Source organism: Phaethon aethereus, assembly GCF_964289735.1.
Source record: "Phaethon aethereus genome assembly, chromosome: 1".
NCBI lineage: Eukaryota > Metazoa > Chordata > Aves > Phaethontiformes > Phaethontidae > Phaethon > Phaethon aethereus.
This window is the reverse complement of record NC_138575.1, coordinates 108,080,963-108,094,809: the sequence shown is the minus strand read 5'-3', so window position 1 is coordinate 108,094,809 and position 13,847 is coordinate 108,080,963. Positions and strand designations below refer to the sequence as shown.

The 13,847-nt window shown below is 38.5% G+C and overlaps 1 protein-coding gene across 1 annotated transcript in view; it reads right to left on the bottom strand.

The window, feature by feature from the left end:
- ROBO1 (roundabout guidance receptor 1) overlaps positions 1 to 13,847 on the bottom strand; it is a gene marked incomplete at both ends in the record, with an annotated part of 532,959 nt that overhangs the window by 104,508 nt on the left and 414,604 nt on the right. The window contains one exon of the mRNA XM_082008056.1: positions 10,039 to 10,196. Within this exon, the coding sequence (XP_081864182.1) occupies positions 10,039 to 10,196 (158 nt within the window). The remainder of the gene's footprint in view (positions 1 to 10,038; positions 10,197 to 13,847) is intronic.

Below are 13,847 nucleotides of genomic sequence, written 5' to 3'. Positions count from 1 at the left end.
GGTCCACAAGTCTGCATGAAAGAACCTTGGAAGGCAGAAAATTTCTAGTGCTTTTTTGTACATTTGATCCGTAGGGATCCTAAGTCCCACATCCAATGGGCCAAACTCTGCTCTGAACATGTTTTCTGCCTGTAAAAAGTGTGCATGCTTCCCCAGGTGACCCCTAATGATCAGTGTGTCAGATTCATAAAAGGTTTTTAAAGTCTCATTCTTCAAGTACTGCTTCGTTTCTCATTGTTTTTGCTCATGATGAGGAATCGGAGAAGGCACACGGCACAGCAGTCCCGAAGGGGCTGGGGAGAACAGTGTCTCCAGAAATGGATTTTTAACTTAGAGGAGGATGTCCACACTCTACAGGTAGGATTTCCATACAGCTGATAGACAGAAGGGAGCAGAAGAATTAACTTTCTGAACTAAATCTTCATCTTTATTGTGCATAACATAAGCAAAGGCTCCTTTCCTGACTGCTTAAAAAAACTAACCAAACAAAAATATTTCCTTTTCATTAAGAGAATAAAATGAATGAAGCAATAATTTCCCTCCCACATCCTTTCTTCATCTCCCTCACCCATCCCCAAAAAACCCCAACAACTAGACTGTCAGCCAAACAAAACAAAGAATTTACTTTCTCAGCATAATAAATCACCTTTGCTCCTAACCATTCAAATCATAAAGTCCTACATGCTCTGGATAGCTCACGTAACTAGTCTGAGATAATAACCACCTGTTTTTTTATTATTTTTTAAGGAGAAGCTTCCCAGACTCTCTTTCTATAATTTCAGATGGTCCCAGAGGTTCAAAACTCTCAATAAGCCATTTTAACATGAAAATCCTGATAGTCTAACGTCTAGGCCTGTGGAAGTCTCAAAACTTGGATATCTAACATATACTCTATTTGCTGCAGGCATTTATTTTCTTTTACTATCTAGGTCATCAGTTCATGACTGGGGACAAAAGAAATCCGTGGAGAATTTTGACTCAATGAGGAGTTTTCAAATTCCTTTAAGTCTGCAGAGTATCTGCAAAAGAACTTAATTCTTCTTCACTTTTACTTTTAAATTTAAAAGTAGAAATCAGTGTAAAATAAAGTTGAGCATAGAAAAATACATACCTAGTTCACATTAAAGGAGTACTTTTCACTACCACTGGGTGAAACAATACTGAGAAACCATAGTTATGCATGTCTAATGCCTGACATTTTAAGTGGTGAGAAGACAAAATAGCAGACGCAATGCACACCACTGATGCAAAGGAACATTTTTGAAAGTTTTGAGAAAAAACAGAAGGAACAGATACTCTTAGCTATAGGGACAATATGATCAGCAATAACTTGGTTTAAAATGTCAGCAGTTAAGTGACCATAACAAGCCTTTTGATGTAACACTGAATTATGATGAGTTTTATTTTGGTTAGTTTGAACACAGTCCATAAATCTCAAACTCACACAGTAGGCTACAGTATTACCAGGCATGTCCTTGGGAACACAGGAAGTCAGTTTGGTCCTAAATGCAAAATCTAGTCTCTGTGATAGCCAGCACAAGCCTACAGAACCTGGTGTCCTCCCCAGTCCACAGATGTTTGACGCTGGGCCACCCTTTTGCCCTGCGTCATGATGCTCCTTCCCTTTCCACTAATTCCACAGACCAGTATCATCCCTTGGAGATGTCCAGTGAAAAGACATCACATCAAGTGTGAACCAATGCATGGGTTACACTGTCCTACACTTTATCCAGCAACCTTGCATAGAAGATTCAGGGTTAATAATGAGCCATTTAAACCAATTAGAAACGATGTCAGGCATTGAGTATAACTCAAATACTTTAGACTAACAGGCTTTTTCCTCACCATTTTCTTTGCAGCAAACACACTAATGGAGAAAGCATCTTGTCCCCAAAAGAAGTATTCGGGACAGTTGACTGTAAGAGCTATAGAGAAGGAAGGGAACATCCAGACGGGCTTTTTCAGGCCATTTGCTTTGGCTTGACACGTGGAGACTTCAAGCCAACACAAGTTCGTTTTGCCTTCACCCTCAGTGCAACAGAAGCTGTGTGGCCATATTAGTACAATACCGTGCCGGAGTGATCTAGCCTGTCTCTCAGCAGGGCTTATTAGCTCAGGCTCGGCGCCACATTAACCGCTGCCATATGGCTTCTGGTTGATTCAAAGAGCAAACTGAATGAGCTCACATCTGCCTGAAAAAGTCTGCATAGCTATACTCTTTAAAATGGCAAACCTGCAAAAAGCTGCGAGGAGCGAATCTTGTAATAGGTTAGGATTTTCAATCCACATTTACATCAGTGTTTGTAGAAATACAAGCTGACACTATTAACAGCTGTGGTCAGGGTTGGAAACGACTTGTGGATGTGTTAGAGATGAAAAGTTTTGTCTCAAAGAGCTGAGTCTAAAAAATTATGTATGGTAAGACTCCAAATAGGATGGAAGATGAGAAAGAGGAAAATGACTAAAAAGATAAAAGTATGTCCAATAGTTTCTCTTTTTTCTGTTAGCCTAGGCTATCAGTCAGATATTTTACAGCCTTCCAGGATGAGCAGGGTCGTCTGTAGAAGGTGGTAATGTGTTTTAAGGCTCAGCCAAAAACCCCCCCACAAACAATGTACAAAACGATGCCACAAATGCTAATCAAAGATTAACGTACCACTGAAAAGAGCTCAGATATGCCTGTGAGAATAAAACACATGACATGGGAAGTAGCAGTGTAGCAGAAGACACCCTGAAAACTCTTTGTCTTAACAAAAAAGAGTGGTTGTGCAGATGTGGAAACTTGAGGGGTTTAAACAGCAGGGGAAAAGGCAGGCATGCAGAGAGAACTGAGGAGGAAGATGGGAAAGGTGCCCTGATGATAATGCAGGAGACAAAAGAAGCACATGCCATGGTCAGAACAGAAAACAAGGAAGGCTATCCAAATTTTGAATGATTTGTGGAATCTGGAGAGCAGAGAGACTCCAGCAGGAGCAACAGCGACCCTGAAACAGAGCTTTAAGTGTGAACCCAGAAAAACAATGTCACGTTTTGGAAAAACTAAGCGCAAGAAACAGCAGGATTTAGAGCTATTCTCACTATCTTCTGGGACAGCTGTATGGTTCCAAATTATTTTTCACAATCTTTTACTTTTTTTTCCCCTTGGGGTGCCAAGTTAACTCACAGCAGCTCCAGTTGTGTTGCCAGAGGAAGCAATATTAATAGTGGAAGAAATATAAATCATTCACAAAAACTACCCTTGATCCTCAATGAGGCCACCACTGTAGGCATCAGCAGATGAAGGAAAAAGAGAGGTACAGTGGGAAGCCAGCCCTCTCAGGGAGTGAGAAAAAGAGACAAAATGAAGAAAAAGGACTGGGAAGAAAGGAAATTGCTGGGTGCCAACAAATACATATTGGGACTCAGAAGAAAAAATACACTTCTCTTTCTAACCCTCCTGGGGCATATAGGAAATTGCTGCCTGCCCTTTAATCTGCCCCTAAAAAGAAAAACAATTAAAATGAAATAAAACCCTGAACTGTAGGTACTTGCTCCTTGCCTTCCCCTCACCCCCATTGCTTTGTGTGCTGTGTACCCAGGCCATAATCTTTCATGCAGCTCTCCATAGGACAGACTATTTTACCATTAGCATTACATCTTCCACAGGAGTATGCATTCTTTTGCTGTGTATCTAAAATATGTTATTTGGGGAGATTAAGATGTTAAATAAATTAATAATAAATCAATGAAAAAAGACAGGAGGCCAGGAAAAAAGAAAAGCAAAATGGAGAAGAAAGAAATAAGCATAAACATCTTGGAGTGGCACTGTAACAGTATGGTTTGTGTCAGGAGCATTGCTGTTTTAAAGGGTTAAGACTGTTACTCCTGCACAGCACACAGCAACAAATTCAATCAGTTTTTGTTTCCTTTTTCTTGATTCACCTCCCCTCTGCAATTTTTCCCACTGCAATTTGACTTTGGAAGGAAAGGCCCCTTTCCCAAACAGAGAATTAACGTCTGCTTTTTCCGCCGTTCCCTCCAATACAAACAACCCTTTCTCTTTTCCTTTTTAACTGATAGCCATAGTAATTTCTGCCATTTCTTCTTCCCTTTCTTGTTATGACCAAGATCATGTTGGTTTCACCTATGTAGTCTTAAACTTGCCAAAGCACAAAGAGGCTGTGAATGGTCTCCACCAAGAAGAATGAACCAAGTTCTCTTTGACAATTCATGAACAAAAAATTTGGGGCAAAGAAATAAAATGTCTTCATGTGGACAGTACCTTTAAGGAGGTTTTCCTCTCACAGCAGAAGATCAGAGGCTTTGTTTTTGTATTTTGTGGAAAGCATTTTCATCACTTGCTCATGTAAAAACAGCATTGTGCAAGACACAATAAATGCTTCGTATTTGTGATGTAGTATTTAAGGGCCAGGAAACAAAACAGGAATCAAGAATTCAAGTTACAACTTATCTAAAGTAAGAGTGTAAGTCATTCAAAACTGCTGATGTCACAAGACAGTCACACAAAAAAGGAATGAAAACCTATATGCATTATTCATCCTCTAACTTTGATCTTAAAAGCTAAGAAACTTGAACAAGGAAAGATAAATGGCTTCTCAAGCTTCTTCTTTTAAAAATCAAATGAGGATGATTCAGGATAAATGATAGATAAGAGTTAATATGAAAGAGGGGGAAATTGCAATCACAGTGCTGCACCAAAGTTTCAATGCAAAGGCTTTGCTTTTTGTATTCAATTACAAAGGATTTCTTTTTTAGGTACCAGCATCCTTTTTCATGTATATGTAAAAGATTTTACCTATTAAAATTTCATGTTCAGTATGCATAGCTTTTTTCTTCTACCACCTACACCATGACTTCATGTGAACAATTAGGAAGCTTTCTGAAGCATGGGCTAATACTGGTCATGGGGCAGGAACAGAAGCAGCTGTGGAAATCCTGACCACCAAACCTGGCTCAAACATCAATTTGCTCCAGAGCTCATGCAAGATACGTATACATTCTCCCACTGGGAAAGTATTGATAATTACAGGCACTCTAACTGCATCCTGATTTTACTGAGGCTTAGTTAATTATGCAGGCATTGCCCCAAAAATAGGAGACAAATTGAGAGAGAGGTCCAAAAGCACATGGAGGTTGTCCCGTCTAGATGGGAGATCCACAAAATCCTCTTTGAACACTTTGCACCCCTGAGAGTCTATAATTACTGCCAGTTTTTGCCTAAAGATATGCTCAAAGGCCCCACCATCTTGGTTAGATTACTCATGTCAGCATCTTACATACAGGTAATTGCATTTGGGATTCACAAAGACGGAGCACCAACACAGTTCCTTAAGGGAGGCTCTGAGCAAACCTAACACAGACAGACAACACCTCATTCATTTGAAATCACAGCACACCAGGCATTTACATGAACAGCGAAGCCAAAGGAAGAGTGCCTTTACATTACAGCATACAGCAGGAGGTTTTGCTTATCTGAACTTCCAAATTGTTACCTCCACACAAGCAGTTAGCACTAATCAGATGACGTAGTGGGGCTAGAAAGGTGGGAGAAAAAGGCTGGGTGGATGCAAGGGAAGGTTGTGAGATGGAGGAAATGGATGGGGAATGAGGTAAACATTTCATTGCCGTGGTATGTAGTAGGAAGGCATTGCGGGCGAGATTTGAAAAGTAGTGGGAGGTTTTGGGGTACAAGAAGAAGATGCCCGAGAATTGAATGGAGGCACTCTGGAGGTATTCACAGGCTTACAAGCAACCAATATTCACTGCTGCGAGTGCCCAAGCAAGTCACTGCTAATGGTACTTGCCGTCAAGGATGCTCCTGCCAACTGCATCCAGACAAAATACATTTGCAAAAACCAAAGCCAGTGATTACAGCAGTCAGCAGAAACTAGACTGGCTGCACTTCCTCCTCAGCCCGAGGGAATGCAAACTCATAGCTTTTGGCACCAAGGTAAGTGCCTAAAACACGTGGCTATGTCCTAATGACACTGGGCTGCCATGCAAAGAAGATGGCTAGACTGATGGGGCTGGGAAGAGGCCTGTGCCTGGTGAGGGTACCTAGAAGCCTGGAGCCCTGGCCTAGATCCTCGCTCCAAGAATTTGCGGGTCCATGAACATCACCTGGCAAGACAGCGATTCCAATCACATCAACACCCCTAAGGGCTGGAAACAGAACGAGGAACTTCCCCACCCCAGTGAGCTCCCTTCTCTCTCACTCGTAGATAAGACCTTGCAACTTCTTTCTTCTGTCTCGGCTGCAGGAGGACAGTCGCACAGCCTCTCCTAGTGCAGACAGCACATGTCAGAAACTGGAAAAATACATTTTATTTTTACATTGTTGGCAGTGAGAAATTAGAGTTATTCACTGGACTGCACTGAAGCACTCCTTTTCAGTTCCATATATGATGGGAGGTATTCTTTATTCCACAGTAATCCCAGGAGAAAAATTAACTAGATGAGCACAGAATTGCACTAGTTCTGCTCTGGCCTCATGATAATTGTTTTTCAATTCAACAATCTAAGTTAAAGATAAGCATTTGCTTCACATGCAAGACTGCCATTCCCGCTTCATTTGTAATATATGGAGAGGCATTAGCCACATCAAGCATAAGCTTTCATACTGTGGTGTAAAAAATACACGAGAAAAATCATGTTTAGCTCCAATGCACTGAGAAAAATGTTTAGAGACAACTTACTCAAGAGCAGAGAGTAAAAAATGTTTTGATGATGATTCTTCCTCAGATGCACCCGGTGGACACGTGTACACTGAAGAACCTACACTGAGTCTGACTTGTACTAAAACTGAGCTGCTCAGGGAGATCTGTGCTCAAAGAAAACGTCTGTTTCTATAATCCCCATCACAGATAGCTATGCCCATACCCTTACTTTCATTTCTTATTTGTTCCACTCACTTCTGTTTATAACCTGAAAGACATATAAATTTATTTCTCTTCAAAGCACATTTATTTGCCCTACAAATGGACCAAAAATATGCAAAGACTACTTTGATTTTTATTATCTCACCTACATAAACATATTGATTTCCTTAACCCTACCAGGACAAAACAGTATTTTCCTTTTATTGCATTCCAGAGGAAGTTGTGCCTTTACTTGGATCTTATTTAACTGCTATTTATCTACATCTCTTGCTTCAAACTCTGTCAGGAACCACCTCTGTTTCTCCAGCACTCTTAATAGTCAGTCTGTAAAGCCCAGTTCTGCTAACTCAAAGATCAACATTGTCATTGCAGATGAGAAAAAAAACTTCCATATATTAAAAATAAGGTTGCTTCATGGACATATCATCTTTATGAAGAAAGTATAGATATGAATAAAAAAAGAGGTGTCAAGCATCATCCCTTATTAAAAAAAAATGCAACCTTAATGTTTATTTTAAATCTCTTGTCAGAAAGGAAAGTATTATAATGAAATGCTTTAAACAGCCTCTGGCACTTAAAATGGCAATGAGTCAAAGATCAACAAGCCTTTAAGAATGAAAACAACTGGAAATGCTTTAGAAGTGGAGCCATTAAATTATTTTCATTGATTAAATGCCCACTGGTATTACATATATATTGAACACCAACACATATAGTTTGACATTTCCGGATCTGGTAATTTCATGGCTTAAAAAGAGGAAGGTACCAGCTGTAAATTAAACACCTGTAAATCTGAAATTTAATCTCACTGAGTTAATGATAATTTTGCTACCAAATGAATGTAGGTATTCATTTTAAATATAGGCACTCAAATGAAAAACTTTTTTAAAAAAACCCATGTTGATTTAATGCAAAAATGAAATCTATCACAGAATCACTAAGGTTGGAAAGGACCTTCAAGATCATCAAGTCCAACCGTTAACCCAACACCACCATGCCCACTAAACCATGTCCCGAAGCGCCACATCCACACGTTTTTTGAATACTTAAAAATCGCTATCACTTAAAACCCAACAACTTCACCCTTATTTCAGCTGCTGTACTCTTTTAATTCTTTACGTTTCTGTTGCTAAACTGAAATGGAAATGACCTAAAAGAGATAAGTTAACAGAAATGGAGTAATTTTAAGTCAGATTTCAAAATCAGTATTTTTTGCCCATCTGTCCTTTAGCACCTTGTCCATTCCAGGTCCCAATCTCCCCTCGCCTCCAAGCCACTAGCAAGATAATATGGACGGTTACTGCAAAGCTGTTAAGATGTACATCTGAATGCCTATTTATCCACTTGGCAAGATCCTGCTACAGCTGTAAGTTGATGCAAATCTGCATTACAATGTAGCTTCACTCTCTTGCCTGTGTGAGAAAGCAGCCACGATATTATTAGTGCTGCTTAAGACAACGCCAGGCAAATATGATGTAAATGAATGCAGTTGAGCTAGCTATCGCAGCACTGTTAATTTACACCTCTGAAAACAAACACTCATTTGGGCACCTACAACGAGTGTATATCTACATCTCCATCAAAACTCATTTTCATTTGTTTGTTTTTGGAAGCAGAAACTTGATAACGCAAGATAACTCCACCAGATGTCATGGTGAAAGAATACTATGTAGGTGAGTTTTTTGATTACAATCACCAGAAAATAAAACCGAATGGAGGGGTTTTACTCCATTGTAAGCACAGTTTTAATAAATACAGGTGGCACTGCCAGCCAGTGATAGCTGCTTTTGCTCTAGGTATGTCTTTGTTCCAGCAGCTGGGAGAAGAGCAGTTTTCATGTGTAATGAAAGAAATGTACTTAAGAGGCAACACCTGAAAATCCTTCAAGAGAATAAACTATAGTAATAGAAAGTGCAAGTTTAGAAAGCATTTCCTGGAAAATAAAAGTAGCACTGGAATCTTCTCTTTATCTCAGGTCAATTGACTTATCACAGTGGGAAGGAGATCTGAAAAGGAAATTGCAAGTTCTTAGCAAGTATGATTGAAGGAACTGAGTTAATAGCCAGCAATCAGTATAGGTTCCGTAGGGTACTTAAAAATTTAAATGTATGCATATGCCACAACTACAGAATGCCTGAGCTTTGTCTTGTTTGTAAAAAACAAATGGAACAACAGGCGATTTAAATCTCAAACAAAAATGGTAATTTTTTTATCTAGGCTGCTGAGGTTTAAGTTTAAACTTCTTCCATTTAAGATTTCCCTCATCTCAGCATATAATTGAGGTATATAAATTGTATGTGCCTCTCACCTTGCTTTATGCTAGTAATCCTCCCAGTATCAGCAGGATCCTCTATGGTATGTCCTTTCAGATGATATGGTTTCTCACCATATGGAAAGATGTTTTGTGTCACCATGTTGGCAGAATATAGTGACTTTTGAACTCCATTTTTCATTGCCATTTCTTCAAGCCTTTTAGGCTCCCTGGCTCCCTAGCTTATTGTTTTACATGTCAAAAATTAAAAGAAGGACAGTTTTCTGATTTGAGAAGCTGCTTTATCCATACTCCTGAATAATCATGCACTGTATTCAGCAAGTTACAGATACAACCGAGTATGACAACACCTCTAATGAGAAAACACCTTAACTTGAGATGGCGAGATAAGCCATCATTTCTCTGAAGAAATGAGACTATATCCCAAAAGCCTTCTTATCCTCTCTAATACAACGCACAACTTTTCTGCATGGATTATTTTCAACAGAATTACAAAAGAAGGTCTCACCTAGACTACTAGTAGTTCCTCTTTCCAACCAAAGAAGGAAGATATTATAGGTTGCAGAAATTTGTCGGTGGATAAAAGGCAAGAAAATTATAGGACAGTGACAAATATAATGAATTTCATTTTCACAAGCTTCTAATTCCTCTGAGGAAGAGAAGAACACAGGTTTTGCATGGTCCTCTTTAACAAACAAATTCATACCCTGCAATGAAGTAGAGTGAGACTAGAGAACGCATTCCAAGCTGAATGCAAACTAGCCTTGCCTCCGAGGCAAGGAAAGGACAGATCCTAGAAAGTACAGCATGGCTGGATGCCCACTGCTCAAGAGACTAACAATTTTAGACTAGTTGATTTTTGTGTTGTTTGAAACTTTTTATACTTACTGTAATTCTCTCATCTTTGTCATCTAGAGGGGTCCCATCTTTTTTCCATGATATAGTGGGTTCTGGGTGACCTCTTGGGGGCTGACATTCCATCACTGCAGGTTCACCCACAGCTACCATTACATCTGATGGATTTTGTCTGAAGTCATCCCGAAGAACTGAAAGAATAAAGAAAATGAAGTCAAAAATTACCCAACAATATACCAATAGCACAGCAAAAGTATTTTGTTTTGGACTTTAATGGTCCCTGTCATTGTACTTTATATTAATGAACAATTCAGTTTTGAATTTTGTTTGGCAACTGGGGATTGTCTCTGGTACTTCCATACAGTAAGACAGAAAACTCATGTATAACTCATTTAACTTCCAACATATGAGCAAAGTGACTAACACTGACAGAGATGAAAGGCTGACACAGACATAGGACTGTCTGCACAGAAGAGCTGCCTCACTGGAAGTACTTGGTATAGTGTCTGCCTAGCGTGTGAGCACAGGAATCCTATCACAACTGAAGAAGGCACAATGTCTTCTTGCCCAGCTAGAAAGTCACTTTGGGAGGAGCATGAGAGAGATTACTTTCTGCCTCTCTTTTTCTGAGACCTAAGGTCAGTCTGCCAATAACTCAAAGTTTTATGGTTAAAGATTGGCTACTGGCCGTATGAATTGCACCCATCCCTAAATTAATGGCAAAAATGCACAAACTAACTAAACTTCCCAGTTCTTTGATGACATTTATAAGAATGACATTTATAAGACACCAAACATTTGTGCAGCCTTACCCAAACCTATCTTTGCAATTTGTGTCTTTTTCAAGAATAAAACCCTACAAAATCTTTCCTGATCTATGGCAGTCATACTTTAGCCTGAGCCAGGACTACATCCTTCATTTGGAAGAAAAAATCAACTTTACTAACTTTTCATAGAAAGAAACATTTTTATTGTGGCTTCATTAGTAGAATTTGTTCTTTCTCCTCATTTGGCCAAAACCAGGCACAGGAAAATCTAGTTCCCTCCAATCACCCACTATGAATTTTATCAATAACTGTGTGATTATTTTTCTTTTTGGGAGAGGAGAGACATCATACTGTGCTCAGCGGACCACTACAGAGGGACACAGTTTAACAGAAGAATGGCATCCCTAAGTCTTGCCAAGTAAGTGGCATTAGATTTAATGTAAAAATAAATAACTCAAATGATAACAAATATAACATTCTAGTCCTCTCCACTGCTCTTACTCCCATCCACACTGAACAAAAGATATTGTAATGGAAAAGTACATTACAACCAAAGGACTCTCAGCTTTTTTGGCAAAGCTATCTGTCACTCTTCCTACCTGCAACTATCTTGTGTCAACAGGAAATAGTACCAAGAATCTCCAGAAAAAAATATATTCCCTAAGCCACGGACCACAGATATATGAACATTCACTGCTGAATAGTGGTTTGGTAGTTAACGCTGCTTCAAAGAGAGGTGCAATTTATTGTTAGATATTAAGGAATGTGGTTGTGCTTACAGATTGGCAGGTACAGCACTGCCACCAAACCATTTCTCACTGTAAGGTCTTTCATGCTGTTAAGATCTTTTAAAATGTTATGAGGGAAGATGGGTCATCTGCTTTGGGAGAGAGGTATATACCCTTCTCACATCTACTTTCTGCAATGCTATATAATCTAAAATGAAGTGAGGTAGCAAAAATGACTTTGTAGTTCTTTGTTTTGGAGGATTATTGGCAAATAGACCTGTCAACAATAAGTAGGACTATCTTCTATTTTTAATTCTCAAGTACATCTACTTTATATTCTGATCCCCTACCATTCACTAGCTACCGTCACAGGTCTATGTATCCAACTTGGCTCATTATAATATAATATACAACAGGGAAAGTTCCAGATTGATATATGTGTAGAGAATCAAAAGCAACAAACACAAAATATTCTACCACTGTTCTAGAAACAGGATATAATTTCTGGAAGTACCAAAGAACATCAGTGTACCAACAAGACTGAAGTATATTGCAGATCTCACCAGACATCATCTGAATTTACCAATCCCCTTCCATACTGAAGCACTCACATTTCAGATACTTCAGTTTAACTACTGATGTTTCTGGATGCCCTGGAATCGGGAGATACTGATGCACTGAAAGAGGATAATCAAGGATGAAATGTCTCTACCACTTTAACAATACAAACTAATACAACAGAATGACAGGACTTAATGAAGAAAGAATAGAATAATTTAGGTTGGAAGGGACCTCTGGAGGTCATTGAGTCTACAACAATGAGACGCTATTGGATGAACATGTTCTCTGGATGAACTAGGTCTCTCAAACAAAACCAGTCTAGAAAGTTTATTTAAAAAAAAACCCCAAACCCACATACCTATTCCTTGGTGTACAAAAACCTGAGAAAGTATGTTCCATCTAAGAACAAAGAATTTCTCTCTCTAAAAAGCAAAACACATGGATATTTTCCTTCTATGGTCTAGGGAAAATTGAAGATGTTTTCAGCTATAAAATTAATTCAGGTTACATCTAGTGGAAATAATATGTTTTCAGAAAAGGGAATGATGTTATTTTTAGTTATTCACAAAGGTATGTCAAAAGACCCATTCTCTTATAGCTTCCTTACTACATTCCCGTAAATATTGATGCATCAAAATTGGATACATCAAATTATTTTGTTTATGGGAGTGTTAAAATACTACTCGCATACACTGAAAACCTTATATATACTTATTCTGTTTATACTGAATATGGCATGAATAACCAGATGCAACTTCTTGTGTTCCCAGATAGCCCTCAAGCCATTCAGATACAGTAAATCATGTAGCGTAAGTGGTTATGCTGACACCAGTTCTGCAGAAGTCAAAGATTTTTTTTTTTTTCCTATTTACTTTAATAGAGACTTGATCTGGCTTGGAGTCACTGGTCATATTATTACTTCTTTTTTTCACTTCTCCAAATTAAAGAACATAATAGAAGCAGCAACAGAAGCTGCATCAAGTTACTAAAAAACGCCCATATATCCCGTTTCTAGTGCCAACAGCACATGAAAGAGTTTATTTGCTACACCACAGTTCTACTGCAACACAATAAAAGGGTTTTTTTGACCATGAGTAAGAAGCCTTTTATTACTGCTGAAGATTGTACCACTTGGATAACGCTGAGATAGATAAAAAGAAGTGCCCTTAAGTTAAAAAAAAAAAAAAAAAAAAATCAAGTTAAGTGATCTTAATAGACCATAAGTGCTTTTCAAGTCTAAAAGACTGTATATCTCAGAGCAAAGCCTATCAGATAGCACCTCAGATGGCTTTTGGCACCTTTGAAGCAACAAAGAAGTCCAGTACTTGTTATTTTGCCAAATTACTTCAGTAATTTCTACACTCCTTGGTGTTATATCAGCTTTACAAGCACAGTACCTTGTCTGTAAACCAAGACCATTCATAAATTAAGCAATGCTTACTAGAATGCCTTAGGAGGACATCAAAGGTCCAGGCCACAGATACATCAAAACAAGTTTTTTTTTTTTTCATTTACTATGAATTATTTTCGCTCTAACATTACATAATGAAATACTAACAAAATGTAAACCATTAGAGATTAGTCCACAGATAGTCATCATGTAATTATTTTTGCAGCTGTAAAGTAGATACATGCTCTGTTTTTTTGCCTCAGGCCCTGGCAATCTTGCATGAAGTTATAAATTTAAAATTTTCTTCCCTCACTGGAAAAAAAAAAATTTTTTTCTTTTCTGTCCTTCATAGTCAAGGCTCACTGTAAATTGAGAATATATTTCCTTTTGAAGATA